At 41.8% G+C, this 22499-nt stretch overlaps 1 protein-coding gene across 1 annotated transcript in view; it reads right to left on the reverse strand.

Moving 5' to 3' along the window:
* NETO1 (neuropilin and tolloid like 1) overlaps nucleotides 1-22499 on the reverse strand; it is a 182912-nt gene that overhangs the window by 121360 nt on the left and 39053 nt on the right. Inside the window, exon 4 of the mRNA XM_040432143.1 lies at nucleotides 15763-16011. Coding sequence (XP_040288077.1) covers nucleotides 15763-16011 — 249 coding nt within the window. The remainder of the gene's footprint in view (nucleotides 1-15762; nucleotides 16012-22499) is intronic.

The raw sequence follows: 22499 nt of genomic DNA on the forward strand, positions 1-22499 counted from the left end.
CCCTTAAGAAGTTACCAAAGAAGGTTTTTGTACATTTTTTACAATTTTTAATACGTAATTATTATGGGTCAGTATTTTTCTTACAGGTTATAGCATCTAACCTTTAACTTTTACGGCACATATACTGTAGTGCTGATATTATCTTCTTTATGTACTGTTACCTAGTTATATGGCAGCATTTTAAACGCTTTTTCTGTGCTTGGTGTTGAGAACATGAAGCAGGCTACTAACATATAAAAATCACCCATCGACGCGTCAGCATTTGTCGATATAGTTGACATTTACAGCATAGAACAAAATGTTGCACATAATGTAAACAGTTATACAGATACTTAAGCCACATTCCTTAGAGATAAAAATAGTAAATTAAAGGGTTTCTGTCACCAGATTTAACCCTAATAAGCTAGCTGACATTAGCGATGTGCTAATGTCAGCTAAACCTAATGTCACGATGCGGTGATCTGGGAAGCGGGGACGGCCGGGGCGTCATCAGCACGCCCGGCGTCGCCCGTTCCCATGACAACCGCAATAGGGCTGAGCGCCGAGCTGATCACTCGGCGCTTGGCTGCATCAGAACTCAGAAGTCATGTGACGCTGGCCATGTCACATGACTCCACCAGCACTAAAAAACGTAAGGCTTTAAAGGATGAAGGCCTTACCCAGTCCAAAATTGCCAATACCTTGCTAGGATCCATTTTGGCCACAGATTGCCTGTTATTGAGGCCCTTCCTGGATGATACTCACCTGGTTTGTTTGTTCCTGCTTGGCTTCCGATTTCCCATCCGTCTCATCCTCTGGTCTTGGCGTGCTCTCCTGGTTTGACTTCGGCTTGTCCTGACGATTCTCTGCTTGCTCCTCCGGTACCTTTTCTGCTCTCTTGGTCTTGATGCGGCTTGTTTGACCTTTTTGCTTATGTGTTGTTTGTCTTCCCTGCACTATTCTAGCTAAGGGTTTGTCGACCAGTTGTCCCTTGTCGCTAGGACTTGCGAGGCAAGTAGGCAGGGACAGGGGTGAGGGTGGAGTTCAGTGGTCACTACCCCACCCCCTGTGTGTGTGTGACACCTAACTAGCCTATTCCTACTTTTATCTATGCCCCCGTTACGCCAGAAATCTAACTTTTATAATATGCTAATTAGCCTCTAGGAGCAGGGGGCCTTGTACCTGCTCCTAGAGGCTCCGTTCTCCCACCTCAAGCTCTCATATTATTATATGCTATTTCAAACAGAGCCTCCAAATTCATGCTATACATTGGGAATACAATCAGCAATGCAGGATGAACCTTCATTTATTGAAAACTGCACTAAAGCTGCATACACACGTGCACTAAGGGATTCCATTCCTTTATCCATTGTTACCTGCCAAAAAAAGAGATTAAAACCTGGCTCATAAGAAGTTTGTAGAATTGTTTTCCTTCTCCCTTGAGCTGTCCTCACAATTTAGAGTGAACGTCTGGACATAAATAGGGAAAGCAATTGTGCACGCAGCCATAAGAATGTAACATGTGACACTCATGGAACCCTTTCTTACAATTGTGTAAGTGAGAAGTACACAGGTGCAAATATGTTTCACGATAATTGTAAAATGATGACATTATTTTAGACAGTGCTAAATAATAGTCATATCACGGTTCCCATATAACATTTTATTACCGACAATAGTTATATAGTTTGTCCACTGGAACCTTAAATGACCATTGTCCTTTTAATAGACTTTGCATATATCAATATTACAGGTGAATGTAAGAAACTTTGTAATATATTTTATCAAAGAAAAATGCCTTTTTCTTTCTCTAGCAGCATTCTTCCTCCCTTCTTTATAGACTTCTATGGGCATTATGTGTGTCTCTATCTCTTTAAATAGGCTGTTTTTCTCTCTTCTCTCTCCATGCAGCTCACACCTCCTCACTAATCCCCTCTCTATACTCTTCTATGGACAGTACAGATTCCCCAATCAGTCGACAGCAGTCTCGTCTTTCAAGACATGAACATCACAATAACAATGTGCAAATAACAGAAGAGTTGCCAACCCCCTTAAAGGCTATGTACACCTTTGGAGGTAATTTATGATTGCCTTTCACTAATTTTTTGATAAAAATTATATTTTCAATTGGCCTTTACTAAAAATATTGAGCCATTCTGTCACAAAGGGTTAACTGTTTCCCTAACTGTGCGACTGGTACTTTCACTTTTACTTTGTGCTAGTCATCTAATAAACCTTATGTTTAAATTACTAAGAGGTCATTAACATTTATTTAGAAACATAGAATGTGTCGGCAGATAGTCTGCCCAATATACTAAATACTATGGATAGCCCCTGGCCCTATCTTATATGAAGGATGGCCTTATGCCTATCCCATGCATGCTTAAACTCCTTCATGGGATAGGCATAAGGCCATCCTTCATATAAGATAGGGCCAGGGGCTATCCATAGTACTCAGTATATTGGGCAGACTAGATGGGCCAAATGGTTCTTATCTGCCGACACATTCTATGTTTCTATGTTTCTAAATAAATGTTAATGACCTCTTAGTAATTTAAACATAAGGTTTATTAGATGACTAGCACAAAGTGAAAGTGAAAGTACCAGTCACATTCTTTCAGTAAGTCACATTCTTTCAGTAAAATAGGAACTGAGTATGATGAGTGTTTATAATGTCAGAGAGCAGAGATAAGGAGCCCATCAGCTCCCCAAATTACAGAAAAGACAGAAAACCCACAGGCTGCTACTACAGCATCTCAACTATGTACACAAAAAAGGATTCCATATTTTTAATAAAGACCAAATATAAAAAATATTTTTAGCTCAAATTAAGTACAATGCAGTAATAGAGAAAATTGCCCCTAAAGGTGTACATAGCCTTTAATGTTCAGTAGATAGGTGCAGTCATTTTAAAATGCATTAATAAAAACTTTTTCCTAGCATAAAATTATACCAGTATAGTACAGAGCTCCCACAAGTCACAATACAAATTTTTCCCTGGACAACCATTGTCAGTTGAAAATATTGTAACTCAAAACCATAGATGGAAAACTAGTAACTGGTTTTGAAGACCCCTAAATGTCGAATGTCAAAATTGTAGATTAAAGAAAAATAAGCAGATAACTATTATGGGGAAAGCAAGTTCTTTCATACTGTATAAAAATCATAATGAGCTGCTACAGATCTATTCTATTATGTTGAGGATAGGAGCTGTCCATAGGAACAGTTCATCTTGGCACAGGTAAAGATCATTACAGAACATAAAGTACTGTACACAGTACTGTACAAAGGCCCTAATAGTCAACCAATCAGTGCACGTACTTCAGGATTTTTTTTACCAGTGAAATGCCCATGATAATTGCTTGGCTTCCAGAGAATAACACAGGCCTCGGTTCTGGACAGTTTTTGGCATTGTACGTTGAAAGTGGTTACAAGCTATAGGGGCCCAGATAAGACCATTGCACTGCATGTTGAAAATATTGTATCCTGAGGTCATTGTAACTTGAGGAGCTTTATACAGGGTGGCCCACAAGTGGCCTGCCTCCAAAATCTCCAAATCAAACTGCCTTATAGTAAATCTGTCTTAGTTGTCCATAGCAACCAATCAGATCTGAGCTTTCATTCTTCAGAGCCCTGTAGGAACTGAAAGCTGTGCTATTGATTGGTTGCTATGGGCAACTAAGACCCATTCATTATTCAGCTTGATAAAAGCGGCCTATTGTGCCAGAAAGATAGTGTTCTCCCTGGAACAGCGAATAGTGATTGCGGAAGGCTATGTGTGAAACAGATCGATTAATGAAACGCAAGAGACCTTTGCCAACAAGTACCCAGGAACAAAACAACCAGATAAATGTTATATTCAGAGTCTGAAGAGTATTATAATAATGTATTTAGTTGGTCGTTCATCTTGTCATACTACCGCTGGAGGTGAGATACTTTTTTGTGGGCCACCCCATGTAGGTAGATTAAAGGGGCTGTTTGCTTTATTCATATTAATTATCTACCCTCAGGATAGGTCATCCGGATCGGATTGGTGGAGATCTGACTCCCAGTACCCCCACCGATGAGCTGTTTGAAGAGAAGGCTGTGCTCCTGAGAGCACTGCTTCCTCATCATTGTTTACTTCCATCGCAACCGCAGCGTTGAGCAGGTGTATTTACAAGTAAGCTGTCCCTTTCACTTCTGTGGGATGGCTCCTTCCTGTTCAAGCATATAGGAAGGAGCTGCCAATTAAAGTGAATAGGATGGCTTAGGTGTAGTTATATCTGCTCACCACTGCGGTTGCAACAGCGAGCAGGTAGACAATGAAGAGAAGGCAGAGCTCGCAGGAGCACAGCCTTCTCTTCAAACAGAGTCAGACCCCTGCCAATCTGATATTGAAGACATATTCTAAGGATAGACCTCCACTATAAATAAAGCAGACAACCCCTTTAGGGGTAGAAAAGAGGCAAAATTGTTATAACTGCCACATGCTATGGAAACTAGAGGCCAAAGTAACTGGGTAAATATTTTCCTTAAAGTCAAGTTAAATGTTACGGTTAGATCTTCCAGCACAGCAGAAGTGTAATATATCTATATATTTTTTAGATACAGATGGGTTTCCACTCATAAATGTAAATCTCTTTTCTATATCTTCTCCGCAACAGAAATATCATTATTTAAGAAAACCGATACTATGGAGAATGGGAATGATCCTGAGATACTATTTTGGTGATAAATCCATTTAATTGCCCCACATTTAGGAACACTTTATCATTTTAAATCACATTATAAAATAAAGAAATCAGAAAAGGCATGGCTTGTCATTTTATATTCCATGTGTAGGCACTAAAGGGGCTGTTCAAGTTATTTTTGATGACCTATCCTCAGGATAGGTCATCAATATCAGATCGGCAGGGGTCCGACACTCGGCACCCCCACCGATGATCTGGTTAAAAAGAAGGTGAGCGCCGTGCTAGCGCTGCCTTCTCTTCGTTGTTTAACTACAAGAAGCTGTCCCATTCACTTTCATGGGACTGCTCATTCCCCTACAGCTGACGGGTGTTGGTCCCCGGCCGATCTGATATTGATGACCTATCCTGAGGATAGGTCATCAATAAAAATAACTTGGACAACCCCTTAAAGCAGGAATACTGTGCTTATTACGTGTCAGTGAACAGGGAGGAAAAGCAGATGCAATGCTAACTAATAGATCTTTGCCTCTGTTCACACAGATGTTATGCATCCTGATAAATGACAATAAAAATTATGGGTCCATCAGGACGGGCCTAGCATCAGCCTAATGTGAGTCTTATATGTACATACCTCCAATTTCTTGAAGAAGAAAAAACATGTTGCTTAAAGGGATTGTCCAGCATGGAAATAGTTTTAGCGCTCAGAATAGAGTAAAAAAATAAATAAATAAAGGAATGAATACCATTCACTGATCTCTTGTTACTGCCGTTCAGCTGTCTGGAGCCCATGCTGATCTCCAAATCCAGGTTTGGGCTCGACACACAGGAAATAACACAATATGACAGCTTATACAATCACTGAGGCAGGTTGCTGTTGCAGCCAGTGACTGGTTGAGTGACCATCTGCTGCCACTTCCTGTGTATCAAGCCTGAAGCAGGAAGTGGAGGCCAACTGGAACCCATTAAGTATCGGAACGGCAGTGCCAGGAGATTGTGAGGGTGAGTATCAGTTCTTTCACTACTTTAGACCATCCTGAGCCCTTTACAGAAACTGGAAAACTTGGCTAAACCTTTGTTGATGAAGTGCACAGCGCTTCATCATAGAATAGAGACTCAGCGATCCTAAGATCCTGCACTTGCCCAGAGGTGTCTGTTCTCCACGATGTAGCACTGAGCTCTCCTAGGTAATAACTATGCATTCAGAGAGATCAGCGCTGCATTGTGGCGAATGGACACCGCTGGGAAAGCGCAGGATCTTAGGATCACTGAGTCTCTATTTTATGATGAAGCACTGTTTCATTGCTGAAAACACAGCGCTTCATCAACACAGGCTCGGCAATGCTTCTACCATGAATAAATGACTACCTATACTATGGATAAATAATTTATAAATGCTGATATGTCTCCTGTAAACCCATATAGCAGAAGTCAGTCCTAGCCAAGTCTGTGCACTGTGACTCAGCTTTCCATTGTCTGCTATCTGCTGAACCTATGAGCCGTCCCTGGAGGAGAACATGGGAGAACATCGTGAAGAGACACTGCAGGCCAAGCGCAGGGTTAGGACCGCCGAGTTACTGGTCTATGATGAAGGGCTGCATTCTTGCTCTGAACACAGCTCAGCATCACAGAATAGAGACTCAGGTATGTGAACCTTGCGCTTGCCCCGCTGAGTCTCAGCTGTAGGAAGTAGACCTATCCCCTAGTTTACTATAGTTTTTTACCATGCATGCACAGCTTTCTCTTCCTCCACACCACAGCTGTGCCAGCACTCGGCTTCTTGCTCCTTTTAGATCAGTTTGGGGGAAGCAATAATTATTTAATATGTATTTTTGGAAGAATAATAAAAAATAACAGCTGTGACCATTGATAGACACACACAAAGAAGGAAAGGTGGAGCAGAGCAGTGCATGACTGTGAACAGAACAGTCAGGGGAGAGGCTATGTGACCAGTGCTGAGGGAACTCCCATACAGCCTAAACTGAGAAGAGAGAAGTGCTTGAACATCAGGTACCAGCATTGCGGAGTGTGTAATAGGCAAAGCTAAATACAAAAAACTGTTGCAATTTTATTTTCGACTGCATTTTAATAATGGTGGTATATGAGTTTATGGATTTTTCATACACAAACGTTTTCATATCCTTTAAGGACCAAGAAATGTTATGCCCTCGGTTCAACAAAAATGTTAGGCTTTTGCTTCCCCTCAGTCTGACAGCTGTAACATTTTTAAAATAACAATGTTATACTCACCCCTTTCTTCCCAGCCACTTCCAGAGCTGTGCTCTGGTGTAGTAGCGCTGATGTCTTCCTGGCTGCAGGGATGAATGTCCATGCACACAGGTCACTGGCTTCAGCAGTAAAACGGATGTGACTGCTGATGCCAGTAATTAGCTGCAGTGGTGATGTGGTGTATGGGATGTCATGGCTGCAGCCAGTAAAACAAACACAGACAAGGACGACTGTAGCGCAGCACAGTAAGCAGCAGGAGAGAAATGGCGTGAGCATGACTTTTTTGTTTTAGTTATTTTACGACATTTACTGCTGCCCCAGTTTTCATCTTACACAAATTTTTTAAAATATGTTTAACAAATATTTGGCATTAATATTAATTAGAAACTCCTAGTTTACCATTTTACAACAGACTACTAAGGGCCGCTTGCACAGAGACATGAGTCAAAGATGGACATTAACTCCAGAGAGAGGACAGAAACATTAAGGGCTCTTTCACACTCTTTTCCATCCAGATTTGATACGGACTGATTCCTGACCCATAACTTTCAGTGGGTATATGTACATGAGAGTCGTTTTCCACATATCATCTTTGCTTTCTAGAAAAATCCCAGAATGTTCTATATTGCGCGTATTTCACACAGCCCTGGCTCCACACAAGCGAATGGGACTTGCATGGAAAATGGAAGGCATCCGGATGCAATACGTTTTTAAGGGATCGGTGGTAGGAGATGTAGATTGTTCATCTTCAGTTTTTCTTCACACACGTGAAAAATTCATGCAATCCAGACGGAAAAACTGAAACACCGAACGCAATTGAATACAAAACTGAGCAAACTTGCATGTGAAACCATCAGTTTTTCCCTGAACAGATCCTGACACAATCTGTATCGCTCATGTGAAAGAGGCCTTAAAGTGATATTCCACAGGATAGAGAATAACTATCAGATCAGTAGGGGGTCCTACCGCTGGGACCCCCACTGATCACGAGAATGAGAGCCTCTTACCTCCTGCAGCTCTTCTGAAAAGAAGCCGGACGCTCTATTCATTTCTATGGGAGTTCGAGAGATAGCCAAGCGCTGTAGTCGGCTAGGGATTGTCCTAAAATTTACACTTTTTCCATGCCCAGATGTAAGCTAAAAGTCTATGGTATAGTATGAAAAATGTCTACATACTGTACATGGTGTTTTGCTTGTGGCATTTTACAAACCGGAATCCCAAAAAGTTGGGACACTATACAAATCGTGGATAAAAACTGAATGCAATGATGTGGAGGTGCCAACTTCGAATATTTTATTCAGAATAGAACATAAATCACGGAACAAAAGTTTAAACTGAGAAAATGTACCATTTTAAGGGAAAAATATGTTGAATCAGAATTTCATGGTGTCAACAAATCCCCAAAAAGTTGGGACAAGGCCATTTTCACCACTGTGTGGCATCTCCCCTTCTTCTTACAACACTCAACAGACGTCTGGGGACCGAGGAGACCAGTTTCTCTAACTGTTCAATCGTCTTGGGCCTTCTTTGTTGCACCTTCCTCTTTATGATGCGCCAAATGTTCTCTATAGGTGAAAGATCTGGACTGCAGACTGGCCATTTCAGTACCCGGATCCTTCTCCTACGCAGCCATGATGTGATTGATGCAGAATGTGGTCTGGCATTATCTTGTTGAAAAATGCAGGGTCTTCCCTGAAAGAGATGACGTCTGGATGGGAGCATATGTTGTTCTAGAACCTGAATATATTTTTCTGCATTGATGGTGCCTTTCCATACATGCAAGCTGCCCATGCCACACGCACTCATGCAACCCCATACGATCAGAGATGCAGGCTTCTGAACTGAGCGTTGATAACAACATGGGTTGTCCTTGTCCTCTTTGGTCCGGATGACATGGCGTCCCAGATTTCCAAAAAGAACTTTGAATCGTGACTCATCTGACCACAGAACAGTCTTCCATTTTGCCACACTCCATTTTAAATGATCCCTGGCCCAGTGAAAACGCCTGAGCTTGTGGATCTTGCTTAGAAATGGCTTCTTCTTTGCACTGTAGAGTTTCAGCTGGCAACGGCGGATGGCACGGTGGATTGTGTTCACTGACAATGGTTTCTGGAAGTATTCCTGAGCCCATTCTGTGATTTCCTTTACAGTAGCATTCCTGTTTGTAGTGCAGTGTCGTTTAAGGGCCCGGAGATCACGGGCATCCAGTATGGTTTTACGGCCTTGACCCTTATGCACAGAGATTGTTCCAGATTATCTGAATCTTCGGATGATGTTATGCACAGTTGATGATGATAGATGCAAAGTCTTTGCAATTTTTCGCTGAGTAACACCTTTCTGATATTGCTCCACTATCTTTCTGCGCAACATTGTGGGAATTGGTGATCCTCTACCCATCTTGGCTTCTGAGAGACACTGCCACTCTGAGAAGCTCTTTTTATACCCAATCATGTTGCCAATTGACCTAATTAGTGTTAATTGGTCTTCCAGCTTTATGTTTTCCTCAAATTTACTTTTTCCAGCCTCTTATTGCTACTTGTCCCAACTTTTTGGGGATTTGTTGACACCGTGAAAATTGGAATCAACGTATTTTTCCTTTAAAATGATACATTTACTTGGATTAAACGTTTGATCTGTCATCTACGTTCTATTACAAATAAAATATTGACATTTGCCATCTCCACATCATTGCATTCAGTTTTTATTCACAATTTGTTTAGTGTCCCAACTTTTTTGGAATCCGGTTTGTAGTAATATTTTGGCAGACAGAGGCATTTAACACACAGCATGCTTTGAATACAGCATTTGTTTTACACTTTTTTTTTTCATTTCGTTATAGAACTGCAAAAACACCTAGTAAAAAATCTGTACAAAATAACAGGAATTAAAACAATATCACAAAAAATGCTTCAAACTGCTGCCATTTTAACAGGCATTTAAAAACACAAAAAAAATCACTGTGTGCAGAAGGCCTAAACAAATTGTTTCTCCTTCTAAGGTGCCCGTGTCAGTGCTGTAGACTACGCATTTGTTTACCTTGGCAAACTTCTGCTTCTGAGTGCTTATGGACGATAGAGCAAGCTGTTCACACTCATTTAAACACCCTTTAAATGGTCTGAACGATTGGCCACATGAACGATCATTTATTCCCTGCTAATGTACTCCCAACAAACAAGCATTTATATCTCAGCATAGAAGATCCAATTTGCTTGTTTTACAGCTGATCGGGATGTTTACACGTGACAATGATCAGATGAGCAAACCAATCATCACCTTGTCTAAAAGAACCTTTAGACCCTTGTGGTTGACTCTGTCTTTACTGAAATAATAAGAGCAGACAAATTGTAACAGTGACAAATGGTAACAAGTGATCTCCACACTTTAGATATCTTAGGGTTCATTCAAATTTCCGTTTTGCAACTTTGGTAGTTTGTTCCAGCAGAGGAACAGACAACTGGAGCTACGCTATCTGGTATAGCCATACATCGGCAGGCGCTGCTGGATCTCCATTCACTATAACAGCTTTCTGCAGTGGTATTTCTCTGGCAGAAAGCTATCATTTATGACGGAAACCCACCTGATCCCCACCAAACACATTATACTGAATTGGGTATCCAGCTATGCCAGATACAGTAACTCTTGTAGTCTGCCTCTCTCTCAGGACAGACTAATGGAGTCACAATACTACTGTAGGAACAACAGTCCAAACAATATAAGCAGAGTATATCCGGTTCCTTTACCTGCCTTGCAGTTAATCTCCAGTTGACCTTTCCTTGCTGTGAAGCCATTGTGGGTTACTGACTAATGGTATGAGAAACTTTAAAGTAGTTATATAATTACTTTGCTTTAAACTAGGACCATAATGGAAGGTAAGTAATCTGCTGCAAGTGGAGGTAGATTAATCATAACGGAGATTTGACAGAAAACTGATATCAATAGGCTGGATGAAGAAAAACACATAGAATCAGAAGTATACCAAAGTCCTACTCATACAGCTACAGAAACCAGATATGTGGGCAGTTATATCCAATGTTCTCATAAAGGAGAGGAGTTATTTTAAAGGGTTCTCCCCTTGCTACAATAAACAGATCACAAAGTGTCCCCTGCTGTGACCACCAGCTGCATGGAGAAATGTGGCAGTAAGTGTTCAAATTCAATGCAGTGCCACCAAAAGAGAAATGAATTAATTAATTGTGGAACCACTGGGCCCACCAATGGTTTTGGCTTCTGGCTTAACCTAAGGGCGTTATCCTAGCGGCTTTCACCCCTAACCCCAATACAATGATCTGATCTTTGCTGCAGGGAACAAATCAGGTCAGTATGTATTGCAGTAGTCTTTGCGTTGTTGGCTGCTGACCCACTGGGGTCAGAGACACCAGGACGAAGCACTGAGGGATCAGGTAAAACTCGTAGTCAGTAACAGGCTGAGGTTAGGGCCGGCAGAGTTCATTGTCAAAGAGTCCAAAGGTCAGGGCAGGCAGCAGAGGGTCAGTACAGTGAACAGGCATGGGTCAAGTCAGGCAACAAAGAGTAAAAATCTGTGACTCAGGCAGAGGTTGGTAGACAGACAAGTGGATTACAGAATTTTTGCATTATTTAGTATTTGTAAAATACAGGAAATGACAGGTCCTCTAGAGAGAGAGAGATGCCCTTTGTAATCCGTGTTCACTCTGACCAAGAGATAAGCATGTGACTCATAAGAAAGCTATCATTGTAGTGCCTTTGCACCCTGGGGTCTCCTTGAGTAGGTGCTCCCAAGGCTTGGTAAGGAGAACCATGTGGGTCATGGACCCCCTAGCAGCTGCTTGGGTTGTATGTAATATCAATGTATTGGCCAAGCTGGCGACCTAATGTTCATTTTTTTCACTGGCAGTCTAGAACAGATTGAAAAACTACATTATATAATCATTTAAAGCTCTTTGACAGATAAATGAAAAAAACATCAATCTCACAGACTATTCATAACTGTTCACAAGTGTCTTTTCTCAGGTCTTTCATAAAAGAAATACTGGTCTAGTTATTGTCCCAGGCCGCCATTCAATTTCATTTTCAATTATGTCACATATCTTTATATATGCCCCAATGTATCTCTTCAACGTTTACTTTCTAAACCACACAGCATTTTACAAGCTTTCTCGCAAAAATAAATTCCATAGTGAAATCCATCCAACTCACTGTAAACATCCAAGCACCAGTGAATAAGTACACAAAAACCAATTATACACGAAGGTAAGTTACATGCACTTAACTGTATGTCTTCATAACCGATATACAGACCAATATTAATTCCCGGAGTGGAATTCTTCTTCTAGATAAGTGCTTTCCCTAAATTAGTATTACCATTTAGCAGTCTCTTCCAACACCCTATTCACAGCAGTAACTGTAGCGCATATATCCGTTTAACCGAGGCATACAAATGTAGGATGTTTAATATAGGGATGTGTCCACCCTTGCCTTAGTTCAACTTTGGGGAAAGGGAGTTTTTTAGGTATTAGTATGTTAATATTACCAAGTAGGGTACTTTCAAGAATGTATTATTGATGGTCTATTCTTGGGATAGGCCATCACAATCTGATTGTCCGGAGACCTACACCCCACGCCCTGCCTCTCGGGGTAGCTCCAGCACTGACAGCTGTGTCCACTGGGAGCTGGGCACTGCACTAATCAGGTGTCTCCATGACATAGTGGATAGATCTGTGTAGTTCCAGTGCTGGAGCTACTGCAGAACAGCTGATTTGGTGAGTTGTGCTGGACCTCTGCAGATCAGATACTGATGACCTATCCTGAAAATATGTCATCTATAATAACATCTTGGAATACCTAAGGACATGAAAAGCCATACCTTTGTGGCTCCTTTTATTTTATTATTTATGCAAATGAACCATCAAGCGCCCTGAGGATCGGCATACGCTCTGGCTCTCGGCAGTAAGCACCGCCCAACAACACCCCATTCTCCTAAAGAAGAGACTACTCCAGTCACGAAATACATCACTTTTTACACATAATCCATGATAAATATCTTCTTGAATTCCACTGAATCAACAGCCCCGACATTAGTACATTTTTTTTGACTTCCACAAACGATTTGGCATTCCGTAGATCCATTCTGGTTGGACAGCGTGGCAGCAGCAATGCATATTCACTGTCAATCAAAGCCACAGTGTGGGACAGTGTGGGGCTGTGTTAGATGAAGTTTAATAAGGAGATCCAGAGCACTTGCACACATATACACATATAGGATAAACATCTTGAAAATCAAATTTAAAAAAATATATATCATCTTGGTAATTTTTTATTTTTTGCCAACACAGCTCTTCTGTTCGGCACTGCCAGACTATGAATGTCTAACATGTCATCATTTGTGTCCAGATCCTGGCCGGACACATCAACTATATTTTTTCCAAATGCGACAAAACACAGAAAAATGAGGACACTGTTCACTACAGTACACACCAGGCCATTAGAATTTACTTAGCTGTGTCTAATTGTGAAAAAAACAAGATTTTTAAAAGCCTCCATCACCTAGATTCACGTGTATTACAAAGCATTGATCTCGTAGCATGCATAACTGTCTCGCTTTATACCTTCTGTACTGGACCCAATCCATTTAGTACAGTGTTCTAAAAATATGCGTTATGGCTAAAAAGGCTTTTCAATTACAAATTTCTTGCTATTTTGGCCTAATGTTCAGTTCTCTGCTGCAGCCGGCTATGTAAATAATTTTTCATTGTGATATGTGTTGACAGATTTTTATCTCTCACTATTAACCGTTTAATAGAGCTAAACAATATTTTATTTAAAAAAAAAATGGCTTTGTATCCTCATAAGTTATCACATAAATACAGATATTAAATGTGTGGCACGAGGTGACCAGGTAAAAGGTATAAAGGTGGTCACATCTATATGATAATAGGAGATATAGCTTAAATGGCATCTGTCAGCAGATTTGTATCTATGAGACTGGTTGACCCGTTACATGTGCACTTGACAGCTGGAGACATCTGTGTTGGTCCCATGTTCATATGTGCCCTGATTGCTGAGAAAACTGATGTTTTAATATATGCAAATGAGCCTCTAGGAGCAACGAGGGCGTTGCCATTACACTTAGAGGCTCAGCTCTCTCTGCAACTGTCACACCCTCTCCACTTTGACAAGGCCAAGCATGATGATGTTTTCACTGCCAGGCCTTGTCAATCAAAGTTCAGAAGGCGCGGCAGTTGCAGAGAGAGCAGAGTCTCTAGGTGTAACGGCAACACCCCCATCACTCCTAGAGGCTAATTTGCATATATTAAAACATCATATTTCTCAGCAATACGGGCACACAGGAACAGGGGACCAACACAGATGCCTTCAGCTGCCAACAGCACATGCAACAGGTCAGCCAGTTTCATAGATACAAATCTGCAGAAAAATTCCCTTTAAAACCTGGAAAGTGTAGCATTCTACAAATCTAATTATGTGGTAGATTTTAAAGGAATCCATTAAGACAAATCAGAAACAGACAGAAAAGACCGATTTTCTACTAATCTTTTTAGATCCCCCCCCCCCCCCCCCTTCCTTCAGAGCCAGGGGAATAGTTTGGGGAGAGGCTGGCAGGACATGTGCCCTGGGAGACACAAACAAGCAATTCTACCTTAGGGACAGATGGACAGCATTATTAAAGGCATTTTCCAGGAGTGCAATACTGATGACCTATCTTCAGGATAGGTCATCAATATGAGATCCGTGGGCGCCTCCTAGCACCGCTGCCAATCGGCTGTTTGAAAGGGTTGCAGCACTCGGGGGCACTGCAGCTTCCCTACAGAACAGCTCTATACACTGTATACTGGCTGTGCTTGGTACTGAGGCCCAGGCCTTCATGTGACTAATAAACGTGACATCACTGGCCTAGGAAGAGGCCACAGTGCTCAACTGAGTGCCACGGCCTTTTCAAAAAGCTGGTCGGTGGGGGTGCTGGGTGTCAGACCCCCACTTATCTCATATTTATGATCTAATCCTGAGGATAGGTCTTGACCCCCCAGTGATCTGATATTTATGATCTGTCCTGAGGATAGGTCCTTGATATTTTACTCCTGGAAAATTCCTTTAAAAAGTAAAAAATAAACTGTAACAGAAATGGACTGTACAGCAAAATGCTACAAATGCTAACAGAAACCAAGTGGAAAATGGATAGTAAGGGTTTGTAAAAATCTGTGCACGTGCTGCAGAAACAACCCTATTAAGGCTGGGTCCACATCACGTTTTTGTCCTACGTTTAACATACACAAATAACATATTTATTAAAAGGATGCCTCTAACGGATGCCATAAATCTTATTTTTTCAAATGTGTAGGGAAAAAACATGATGTGAACCCACCCTAAGGATTCTTTGACCCGTGCGACTGTGCTCTCTGGCAGGCTATTCCGGCATGGAATGCCTGGCATTGGCCGGACAAAAACCATTGCATGCAGTGGTTTTTGTCTGGCCAAATCCCAATATTTGCGGATTGTGGACGAATCTGAGCTGGACCCTATTATAGTCAATGGTGCCGGTGCAAATTCCCTAACCTCTGGCAATGCTGGATCAGGAGAACCCTGGCAGACTGTTCTCTGCCAGAGAGCATAGCCAAATGTGAAACCAGCCTAAGATGTATGGAAAACATTTGTAGTCGCAAATTTCTGTAACAAATTTGCTGCAATTGGAATTACAAAAAAATGCTTAGATTTCACCACCAAGTAAGTAAACAATCAAAGGTCGGCACATACCCTTAATACGCATCCTACGCAAATGCACAGCATGGCTTAACATTGAAGCTTAAATAAACAGCTTATTTCAAGGTGGCCATAAAATTAAAATACTAAATTCATATTGAAATTATGATTCATAAAAGTTTATGTAACTCACCTGGTGTAAAATTATATTGTGCAGAAAACCCAAGAGATTCTAGTTCACCATCAGCAAAAAATTTAATCCATAAGAATCTTCCACTTGATTTTATAAAAGGAGGGCTTTGTTGTCCACAGTAGCGTCCAATAATTGGTGAAAAGCCAAAAGGTCCATCTCGTACCTCGATATGGTCAAATTTACATTCCCAAGACGACTCTATGGCATACTTTTCATCAAAATGAAGTTCAATGCATTGTCTGGGGGACGCTGAAAAAAAATAATACAGCTGAAACACTACATCATTTTAAATTTTTCATCTTACAAAGAATATTTTACAAGCATTGTATCGCTATGTGGTGCTCTGTAGGGTGCTGTGCTGCATTTGGGAGATAGTCTCTCGGCTAGAAGAAATACTTCTAGAGGAGAACACCATCAAAATATGGCATTGATGGAAGCTTGGCATGCTTTTTATAACAGATTTCTATGAATCAGCAGATAAAACCTGTGTTGTTTTAAGGCGAAATCAGACTCATCTGGAGATGAAGCATGGCACAACAGAAGTATTATATAGTAGTATCATAATACTGTATTGTGGCTCCATACAGCTGGAAGGCTGTAGGGAGCTATAATACAACTATATGCATATATATTGTGTTATATTAATGACATATTTGTTTTTCAGGTCTGCTTTACATATGTCTGGTTATCTAGGAAACAGATCTCATAGTTGTCTATTGGATGGTTCATATCCATCTGGTTATCAGCTGTGATGTCGGATGTAAAATATCAGTCTATAGAAACCGAACCTGTGCACTGAAGTGCCCTACACATTTCTCTTTGTGTCCAACTCCACAAAAAAAATAAAAAATGGCCGGACACAACTCATGTGTATGTGTACTCAAGGGGTTCTCCGGGAATTAAAAATAAATAAAAATTTAAAAATTACAAATATATTCCCGAATACCTTTCATTAGTTACAATAGCTTGTTTTGTCTAGGGAGCAATCATTAGGAGAAATAAAATGGCTGCCATCCTATTAGTACACACAGAACCTGTCATCACACAGGACGACAAGTTACTTCCCAACACTGAGGTAAAGAGCTGCCTCATCCTCCTCTCTTACTTGTCAGAGAATATGATCCTGAATATAGCTGATAAGAACTTCAGCTGAATCTCTGTAGGAATGGAGTTCATGAGGAGACAGCTGAAGTAAAGAGAGGATGGACAGAACAGACTGTGGCAGCATGAGGCTGTGGTAATGGGGATTGCATACAAGTGCTGCTGCTCATTATACACATCCCCACCTCCTCTCTGTACTTCATATCTCCTCATCAACTCCATTCCTACAGAGATTCAGCTGAAGATCTTATCATCTGTATTCAGGATCATAATCCCTGACAAATAGAGCATAGAGGAGGATGAGGCAGCTCTTTACCTCAGTGCTGTGAAGTAACTTGTCCTCATGTGTGATTAGGACAGGTTTTGTGTGTACTAATAGGACAGTCGTCATTTTATTCCTCCTGATGATTGCTCGCCAGACAAAACGAGCAATTATAAATAATAAAGGGTATTTGAGAATGTATTTATAATAAAGTAATATTTAAAGGGGTTGTCCGGGTTCAGAGCTGAACCAGGACTTACCCTTATTTTCACCCCGGCAGCCCCCCTGAGCCTAGCATCGGAGCATCTCATGCTCCGATACGCTCCCGTGCCCTGTGCTAAATCGCGCAGGGCACGGGCTCTTTTGTTTACAATAACACACTGCCGGCGGTAACTTCCGCCCGACGTCACCGGCTCTGAGGTGCGGGCTTTAGCTCTGCCCTAGCCATTTTACTGGCTAGGGCAGAGCTAAATCCCGCCCATCAGTGCCGGTGACATCACCGAGGTTCCTGTCAGCCCCATGGAGAGCCCCGATACGTCACCGGAACTCCTAAAAATGCCTTTGCCCTGCGCAATTTAGCACAGGGCAAAGGAAAGCATCGGAGCATGAACTGCTCCGATGCTCATGTCAGGGGGGCTGCCGGGGTGAAAATAGAGGGATGTCCGGATTCAGCTCTGAACCCGGACAACCCCTTTAAGTATTTTCAATAATTTTATTGTCTTAATTCCCAGAGAACCATTGCAATGTGCATCTCAATGTGTAAATGTGCCAGCTCTTTCAAACTGACATTTGCTATGAGAACTTAATGGATTCTCCCATCAGGCACAAGAAAGCTTCAATGGGGTTCTCCTATTTGAGACCCCCATTTTTTGAGCCACATTGGAAACTTGCTTAATTCGGCTATGTTGTTGGTATGGAGACCTTATAACGGTCCATATTACCATATAGAAAGGAAGAGAATATATAGTTTGCTATGTTTCACCAGAATAATTTCAGCTATAATTAGCATATACAAAATATCCAGCTTTAGAAAATGTCAAGAATGAATAGGTAAATTTGAAATTGAATACTAAAAGAATACTAAAATACCATTATGCATCACTTTATACACTACCTTGGGCTATGAAAGCATAACACAACAAACACCTACAAAATTGAATTTCTGTTATTGCAATAGTCTCTCTTCTCTCGTCTGATAAGTGTAATATGTATTAGAAAACTCAGTCAATCACTATAGGGTGTACTGGCAGGATACATTAGATAGATGACAAAATAGAAGATGATAGAGATAGACAGACAGATGGAGATATATTTAGATAGATAGACAGACAGACAGACAAATGGATAGACAGATAATTAGATAGATAGATAGATCTGACAAAACCCTTTATAATTCAACAGAGTCCATCAGGCGATACTCATGTCTATCTGTAAAGAATAAATCAAGGCAACTGGACTTACTGTAGATTTCTTGAAAACGTTTCACTCGTTGTTCCAACGAGCTTTCTCAATTCTGAGTGACTGTGCAAGAATTCTCTGGGAATAAATATGTAACTGAATCAACATCTGGTAATTATACCCAGCATGTAGTCAGTAGGTGATAATGACCTCCCAGAAAAAGGTGTCAAGACAGCATTGTATGTGGCAGATAATAGATGTCTAACCCCACCCCCACCCCCCCCCCACCCCCGCCTCTATTTAAGCTTGGCTTCTCCATTTTTACACACAGACATCTATTGTCTGCCACATACAATGCTGTCTTGACACCTTTTTCTGGGAGGTCATTATCACCTACTGACTACAATTAGGATAATGGCATCAACACCTTTGACCGCATGCTGGGTATAATGACCTCTGACCCCATGCTGGGTATAATTACCAGATGTTGATTCAGTTACATATTTATTCCCAGAGAATTCTTGTACAGCCACTCAGAATTGAAAAAGCTCGTTGGAAGAACGAGTGAAACGTTTTCAAGAAATCTACAGTAAGTCCAGTTGCCTTGATTTATTCTTTACAGATATACCATGACCTGGATAAATGAGAACCTTCACACACGATACTCATGTCTGTCCTACAATGGATTCAACACAGTGCTGTGAAACGGAAGCCACAATGCCTGTGTGAACATAGGCTGAAACAGTTCATTCACCACAATGTCTGAGTGCTAATGCTTCTGCTCAGAGCTAAAATCTGTGACAGGTTACTTGCAGCTGAACAGACTAATACAGAGAATGTCCTACAGGTACTCATATCTCCTTGAAAGGTTGAAGGGGTTGTACCACAAAAAATATTCAACATTTTCCAAAACCAGCATCTGAAACTAAATACTTTTATAATTGCATGTAATTTAAAAATTGTATACAGTCACTGAATTATTCAGTCAATCTATATGTGTAGCTCCACCTTATGTTTGTTGTTTGTTTTATTTCTCTATCCACCTCAGTAATATCTCTGAGGTGGACACACATGCTCACCTCCATCCTTCAACTGCCACCTGTTCTATCTTCTGTTAAAAGCTGTGTGTAGTGGGTACAGGGAGAGAGCTGCAGCAGAAAGAAGACACCCCCTGAGTTGTGATAGGGAGAGAGCTGCGGCAAAAGGACATGCCTCTGAGAAAGGACACATCCCCTGATCTGCAGCAGAAAGAACATGACCTCTGAGAAAAGACATGCTCCCAGAGCTGCCAGCTTGAAATACATTTATCAGAGCAATTGGAGCTATGAATAGGGAGAGCTCTGGATCCATGTGAGGTATTGGACAAGTTATAGCTTTCACAGAAAGAGATTGTCATGTACTATATCATGTCTTATTTTCATATTTTACATTAATCATACAATATGAGATCTATGGCTCATATCTCTAGATGCTGTTCAGCCTGAGATACAGCAGGTTGAAGAAGCCCCTTCAGCTCTCTATGATTTCAACCAAAGTGGAGGAGGAGAGCAGGACCTGGGGGGACCTGTTGGCTGGCTCCAGGAAAAGAAAGAGAAGCACATACAAGTACAGTAGGGTCTAACTGTACATGATCCACAGGTAAGGGATAACATGGATGTCTATGCATGTTATCAATCCTCTATCAATCAAAGACTATACTTGCTCTCTGATTGTCAAGGGAGCTCTTTTATTCCAGAAAAGGAGCAAGAAGGTGAGCTCTTCGTTAGGCTAATCATTAAGGCCACGACCGGACTTTTACCAGCATCTGGATCCCAGTGTTAAATAGGTTGCAATAAAAATTTGCATACACATGCAAAAATCAAGTTTACATTTTACACTGTCCCTATCCTGTCCATGTTTTAGCGTAAAACATGCTCCTCTAGTGATACCCATTACATGTATCGCAATAGCCATAATGACTATCGTCAGAGAGGAACATAATATATTTCTGACAGATGGAAAAGGTTTCTGTCCCTCAGAAAGTCATCAGAAAAATACATTTTCAGTCACCAGCTGTCACCATAAATAATAGCGTTCAATTAGTTTTACAAAAAAAAAAAAAACACAGTATGGCAAACTGGGCCTCTGCCCTGAGCTGCAAGGCTTAGGGAGAGCACTGAAAGAAACGTAGGGGATGCATTTTTACTGCCTTGTTCAAAAGGTGGCCTACAAGAGTAGCCTGCCTCCAATATGTCCAAATCAAACTGCCTAATAGTAAATCTGCCTTAGCTGCCCATAGCCACTAATCAGGGCTCAGCTTTCGGTTCATACAGGGCACTGAAAAAAAACGAAAGCTGAGGTCTGATTGGTTGCTAGCGACAGCTAAGAAAGATTAACTATTAGGCAGTTTGATCAGGGCCATCTTTGCCGCAGGGCAAAAGGGGCAGCTGCCCCGGGCCCAGTTGCTCCTGGGGGCCCAAGGCAGCTCCGTTTCCCGACTCCCACATTCACTTGCTGTCTATGTGAGCGAGCAGCGTGTGGCTCGCTGCTCACATTAGAAGTAAAGGATTTGTCTGTCAATTCTGCCGAGTCTGCCGGCGAGTGCCATGCTAGCTCCTCCTCCCGACCCTGCCCTTGCGTCCCTACGGTATGTACGCTCAGGCATAGTCATGTATTGCCGTCCTCAGGAGAGGGAGAGATGTGTCTGGGATTCGAACCCACAACCTTCTGTATCAGAGGCAAAGCACCTAACCACATAGCCATAAGAGCTGCATTACCACTGACTGAAAAAATATGAAACTTCTACTGTTATAGCTGGCTAAGTGTACATCTATACACATGACAGCTGCCCTAACACATCCAGCACTGCTATATCTCTATATGACAGCTGTCCCAGCAAACCCAGCTCTGCTACATCTATACACATGACAGCTGCCCAAACACACCCAGCTCTGCTACATCTATACACATGACAGCTGCACCAGCACACTCAGCTCTGCTATATCTCTATATATGATAGCTGCCCCAGCAAACCCAGCTCTGCTACATCTATACACATGACAGCTGCCCAAACACACCCAGCTCTGCTACTTCTATACACATGACAGCTGCCAAAACACACCCAGCTCTGCTACATCTATACACATGACAGCTGCCCCAGCACACTCAGCTCTGCTATATCTCTATATATCTATCTATTGTATAGCAATACTTAGAGATATATAGATGTAGCAGAGCTGGGTGTGCTGGGGCAGCTGTCATATATAGAGATATAGTAGAGCTGAGTGTGCTGGTGCAGCTTTCATGTGTATTAGATGTAGCAGAGCTGGGTGTGCTGGGGCAGCTGTCATATATAGAGATATAGTAGAGCTGAGTGTGCTGGTGCAGCTTTCATGTGTATTAGATGTAGCAGAGCTGGGTGTGCTGGGGCAGTTATCATATATAGAGATATAGCAGAGCTGAGTGTGCTGGGACAGCTGTCATATAGAGATATAGCAGTGCTGGGTGTGTTAGGGCAGCTGTCATGTGTATAGAAACTTTTCTGAAATACAGGCTAAATTAGAATACACAAGCACTGACTCCATATATGGACATACAGGGCGGGACACAGGAAGAGGCTGCATCGCATCGCTGATATGGAGGTAAGTATAAGTTTTGTTTTTTTTAATACCCCACTGTTACTGCCATGGGGGGAGAGGGAGGCACTTGATACTGGCACATGGGGGAGGGGGGTTGGCACCTGATACTGGCACATGGGGGGAGGGGGGCTGGCACTATGATACTTGCACATGGGGAGGCACCTGATACTGGCACATGTGGGGGGGAGGGGGGTTGGCACCTGATACTGGCACATGGGGGAGGGGGGGTTGGCACTATGATACTGGCACTTGGGTGGAAGGAGAGAGGCACTTGATACTGCACTTTTGGGGGGGGGAGATGGCACTATAGTATGATACTGGGACATGGGGGGGAGGAGAGAGGCTCTTGATACTGGCAC

The sequence above is a fragment of the Bufo bufo genome, chromosome 5, assembly GCF_905171765.1.
Source record: "Bufo bufo chromosome 5, aBufBuf1.1, whole genome shotgun sequence".
NCBI lineage: Eukaryota > Metazoa > Chordata > Amphibia > Anura > Bufonidae > Bufo > Bufo bufo.